The 5,833-nt window shown below is 39.2% G+C and overlaps 1 protein-coding gene across 1 annotated transcript in view; it reads right to left on the bottom strand.

The window, feature by feature from the left end:
- Nucleotides 1-1,726: 1,726 nt before the first annotated feature.
- RHBDF1 (rhomboid 5 homolog 1) overlaps nt 1,727-5,833 on the bottom strand; it is a 119,469-nt gene continuing 115,362 nt past the window's right edge. The window contains exons 16-18 of the mRNA XM_018570775.1: nt 5,155-5,255; nt 4,087-4,159; nt 1,727-2,655 (exon numbers count right to left, since the gene is read on the bottom strand). Coding sequence (XP_018426277.1) covers nt 2,236-2,655; nt 4,087-4,159; nt 5,155-5,255 — 594 coding nt within the window. The 3' untranslated portion in view covers nt 1,727-2,235. The remainder of the gene's footprint in view (nt 2,656-4,086; nt 4,160-5,154; nt 5,256-5,833) is intronic.

The raw sequence follows: 5,833 nt of genomic DNA, 5'->3' as shown, positions 1-5,833 counted from the left end.
AAAAAACCCCCCCAAAATGTTTAACTCCCCCACCCCCACGTTTACGCGCCTATAAACGTAAATACGCGTCCGGTGCCCCAGCACGCAAAAATTACAATTGCGCTACACATGTTACATATCGCTGCGAACGTCGCAGTGAGAGCAATCATTTTAGGGCCATCAATCACTGATAACACTAAACTGATGAGCGGTAACAGCTTTTAAAGCGTCGCCTATGGCCAATTTTGGGTATTATCGTTTTTTGAGGTTTCGCGCGCAATTTTAAGGCTTATCATGTTTGGTGTCTTTTTACCCGACGTGACCCCATCTTTTATATTTTACCAATAAATTGGGTAATAATAAATGTTTTATCATTTAATATAGGGGAAACTGTTTTTTAAAAAAAAAAAAATTGGTAATTTTTCCTTAATATAGTAAAAAAATAAAAACCCCAGTGGTGAATAAATACCACCAAAATAAAGCTCTATCTGTCCCCAAAAAAGGTATAAAATTCATTTCAGTACAGCGTTGCATGACGGAATAAATATCAGTCAAAGTACCGCAGCGCTGAATACTGAAAAATGGCCTGGATGGGAAGGGGGTTTAACACTGCGGATGTCAACTGGTTAAACTGTTTCATGGATTCTAACATCCGTTTCAGTCTGGGGCTCTTCTATTTTCTGTCCCACAGTTGCACCCAGTACCTTCTTTTGGAGACTGTGCGTCTTTGAGCTGCCTGACCAAAAGCTAATGAGCTACTGAGAAGTCAAGATCTATCATAAAGCATAGCAAGAGACTCCTCCCAGTGCCTCTAAAATATTTGCACCATTAAGATGAATGGACTGCCTTAAAGCAATGCATTTTGTACGCATTTAAAAAAAATTAAAGTCAGGACTAAAAAATATTTTTATAGCCAGGTAAATTTATATTCTAGCTAATCAGGAGGTAGTCTAATTGACCAATATAGTTTCTCTTTAACCAACGTCTAAGTCATATCTTTTTTTATCTCTTAGTACTTCTTTATCTTTTGGCATTTCCAGAGCTGCTCTTATAGGTTGAAATGATTAGTGTGTGCCAATTAAACTGTGAATACTAACCATAGCTGTTTATTTACCCGGAAGACCTCATTTACATGAGAAAAGGCCGGCACGTACAGCTCCGTGCTGCGTGCATGGCCGTATCGGGCAGCTCCCGGGAAGGACAGGAGGTGCTGCGTGTGATTAGTACGCAGCCCCTCTCCTTCTCTATGGGAGTACGTGCCATACGTCACCTTACGCTCACCCCAAGTGCAGGTCCTTACGGGTGCGGGTGTCCCGGCTCGGACGCAGACAGGATCCATTCGGTCAGCGTACAAGTACGGACACCCGCACAGACGTGCAGGGCGGGGAAGCGTAGGGCGGCACATGGCCGCGTACTCCCATAGAGAAGGACAGGGGCTGTGTACTAATCACACGCAGCACCTCCTGTCCTTTACGGGAGCTGCCCGATACAGCCGTGCATGCAGGATGGAGCTGTACGTGCCGGTCTTTTCTCGTGTGAATGAGGCCTAAAAACAAAACCTGTTGCTGGTCCTTTGGGACTGAATTAGGATACGCTGTGTTAAATAATGCAGTTTAATAAAGAGCCAAACAAGTAAGTGGTGCCAAGTAAAGTCTTCTGTTTTATTATGGTGTCCATACTTGTAGAAATGTTGCAAATATTCCAAAATGAGTGTTTAAAAGATGATGTATGCAATACTTTTTTTTAATTATTTTGTAACAGACAAAGCAGCTAAAACGCTACCCTGTGGTTTGATTACTGCAGCTTTGCTTGCAGTAAAAATATATTTAAAAACCTAGCAATGAAATTAGTTCATCAAAAAGACGTCACACTGTTGTCCAGTAAAAGTGAACAATGAAAAAATACTGTTTTCAGATAGTAAAATAATCTGAGACACATTTTAGCAAAGGTTATCAAATGCTATATATACAGATTAAATTAACAATGTGCACATTAGATATACTTTTTAATATAGATATGGATAAAAACAATTAATTCCCACAGCATAGCAAAAGATGATCTCTCCGTATACGCGTTACTTTTTGATTATTGTGCCAATATGGTTAACTACCAAGTAATAATCTTATTTCATCTCTTGTGGGATATAATAACTGTTATTTTCTTTCAGTACCTTTAATAATAACCATATAACACCATATTTCTAAAACATAAAAAATATCTTAAAAACATTGCTTAGATAAAAATCTCTTGTCGGTGTCAAAGAAGTTGTGCATCAAGGTCATATTTCTCACAAAACTTATCTGTAAATGGAATACAGGTTAGGTACTCACACCATTCACACTTGATATGGTAAAAATAGAATAAAAACACTAGGCCAGAGAACAGTCCAAAAAATATGAGTAGAAATATAATTATCTGGCATCTCTTCCGGTACAAGTCAAATTTACCAAAGCTAATATACGGAAGAAATGCAAACGATAAAAAGAAGCCACTAATAAAGCCAGAAATATGAGCAAAATTGTCAATCCAAGGGAGGAGTCCAAAAGTGAATAGGAAGATGACAACAGCAAGCAACTTGAAGAAAGCTCTCCATGGTCTTGCTAGAATCTGCCAACTTTGAAAGAGTTCAACAAAAAGGCAGGCCAAGATTCCAAACTGAGATCCAGCCGGTCCAACCTAGTAAATCATAAAAATACCAAACTATAACTTCTGTAGGAAATAAAATACAATATATAAAATAAAATTATAGGACATGGTCGCAGTGGAAAATACATACGAGGGTTAAATACATACGCTGTTTAACCTACAAATTTGTATTTCTGTCAATGCATTTCCCAGATTTAGGGCTTTGCTTGGATAGCTAACCTAAATCCAGGAAAAACAAAAAGTACCTCTGCAGTGGGGCTTTCTCCGCACTGCAAGGATTACATGCTTGTTTATGCCTAGAGTACCAGTAAAAATAACTTTAATTACCCAATCCCTTGCTCACCTGGACAGCACACAACTCTTTTCCCTGATGCTCAACCAACATGGTTACCTTTTCAAATTTCTTTCAACACATCCTCTGTTTCATCCATTGGAAACTAAAATCTAATTTTATCTAATTTTATTCTTGAAACCTATGACTTCCTTCACAGATATAGAGGAGGAGCAAGAAAAGACACCCAAGTACAGAAAGTGTGATATTCTTAGAAACCTTTTTTTTTGGCTTATTTCTCCTTTGGGTCGCATGAGTACATTTACATGTCCTCCTGTGACCCAAACTCAGCATCTAGCAGGCTCCTGCCTGCTATATGTTGACAGCGCAGAACCGCGCTGCAGCTGGGAAGGATCCCGACAATATTGTCAGGATTCTCCCCAATGCCTGATTGACAACTGGCTCTGCCTCTCTAGAGCCAGAGCCAGCTGTGCCCGTCCCCTTCCCTGTCCTTCAGGTGAGCACTAAAGAAATAGACAGAGAGGAGGGAAAATTCCTGTGGGGAGCGGTGAATGACAGCCATTGCTCTCTGCAGAGAGAAGACTGAGCTGAGATCGCTCAATTATCGATCTACAGTGCTGCCGTGTGACACCTGCAGCACTGTAGCACCGCATTACTCCCCCAATACTTCTCATTTAAAGGGAAAACACCTGAAAAAGAAAACTAATGCAGTGACTACATCCAAGGAATAGTAAGCTGCAACAGAATATTTTGTTTTGGGGTTTGGATATGCTTTAAAGGCCCATACTTAACAAACCAATTGTCTGATTGATTTGCTCTGTGCAACTGACATGGTAGGAGTGGGCCAGTATGACAAGGAAGGCACAAGTCATCCTACACAGCAAGTGTTTGAAATGTTTACAATTTTCACTAAGGTACCTTTGCAGAATGTATAAAAACTGCAATGTTCACTATTGTTTAATTCACTATTAATGTAACCAGGCATCAAAGCCAAAAACAGCCTGCACTCCCATAGGCAGAAAGTATTTTCACTTGTATATGTATAACACCCTTTATTATTTGATTAGCCTGTATACATCCAAACGTGATGTGACCAACAGTAATCTAGATTTATTACTGAAACATACTTTCTATGTTCGCAGCAAATCGTATAAGCATAATAAGATTACCTCGGCTCTGTAGGGCAGAAAGATGGCACTGGTAAGATTCCCGGTAATCCCACTTAAAATGTAGACAATGGATCTGTTCGGTCTATTCTTATAGATGCTGAACAGCAGTGAGTGAATAGCCGAATGCCGCTGGAATTTTGCTTTGTGTGTCTTTCATAATTTGTATTAAACATTCAGCATCCTGTCATAAATTAACACAAGTTAGCTGATGTGCAAAGAATCTAAAGTAACAGCAAGAGACAAACACTTCCACTTTACTGTTGGTAGCTAATTTTATTTATTATTATTTTTTAGTAATGAAAGAGGATTTTATAACGAAAAATGAGTCTGATTAGTGGAATATAATTCCATTTAGAGTTGAGCTTTAATCTTTAACAACTTAAACAACTATCAGTATTATTTTATGTATTTTAATTGAATAATTTTTTTTACAATTTTGGATACCTAGCTAATATTATTTTTTGTTATCTCGTTTTTCAGCTTTCTGAGCCCCTGGAACATGTTGGCTTTTTCCTTTGTGTTATGACAAACAAAACTCTTTCCTGGACTTATCCAACTGTTGTGCCACTCTCATCTGTCCAATACTCTACAATATCAAAAATACAGAACAGCTATAAGAAAATGTGAAAGCTGCAGTTGCTTAGTTGTCCCTTTGAAAATGCCTGGCTGTCATGCTGCCATACTTGTTTCTATACTTGGAATAATTGGAATAATTGACCATGGACATGTATACAAAAATGCTGATTTGCCTCCTACTTAAACGATCACATAGGCAATGGCAGCCTCATTATCATCATTATTATTATACAGGATTCATATAGCGCCAACAGTTTGTGCAGCCCTTTACAATATAAGGAATACATTACAATCACAAAACAATTCAAGACAAGATGGTAAGGAGGGCCCTGCCCCTAAGGGCTTACAATGTAAAAGGGAGGGACAAGTGATACATGAGGAGGTAGCTGTGTGGGGATACATTGTTTGAGAACGTTGCTCATTTGACAGGTTTGTTTTAGGGTGAACACTACAATATTAATACTTGGATGGCTCAGAGCTAATATAACGTACCCAGCATGAAGGCAGAGAGAAAGCCACAACCTATAAAACTGGTCTGGAACCTCTGGATTCAAGAATGGCAGGAGACCACACACATCATCCATGCAATGTACCTGAAATAATATACAGATGTATTTGCATAATCACATACACAATATATACCATAAATGTTTTTTAACAATGTATGCAATCAGACTATCTCAGCAGTTATATCCGTATGGGTATTCCAGTTAACATAGTCCAGTCATCATGATGTTACGAACTTCACTAAAGTTATATGAATGACTCCAGCTGCATATGGCATGACTTTTTAATAATGTAATTTAGTCCTTTTTACTTTCCCCTCTGCCCTATTGCTGTGGTGTTTTTGCTGGGCCTTGTTGCTATTTTTACAACAGCCTAGTCTGGGTGGTCATACAAATGTAAAGCTTCTTCAAGATGTTTGTATTCCCTTGTATTGCAGGAAGTGATCAGAATCAAACAGCAGAGATTAATCACTATGAATGGGTTTCCTGTAGACTTCCACATACAAGTGTCAGCTAGGATCTTCTCTCCCTGAATAATCTGCAGGGTTGGGCTGTCTGTCTAACAGCATGGTCTTGCAGACAGCAGGAAACAGCAGGCCACAGAGTCAGGAGAGGCTCCTACTGTAGCTGTAACCCCCCCCCACCCCACAAGGGGGCAGGGCAGG

Source organism: Nanorana parkeri, unplaced genomic scaffold, assembly GCF_000935625.1.
Source record: "Nanorana parkeri isolate BGI_ZX_2015 unplaced genomic scaffold, ASM93562v1 scaffold1596, whole genome shotgun sequence".
Taxonomy (NCBI): Eukaryota; Metazoa; Chordata; class Amphibia; order Anura; family Dicroglossidae; genus Nanorana; species Nanorana parkeri.
This window is presented reverse-complemented; position numbering and strand designations above follow the sequence as displayed.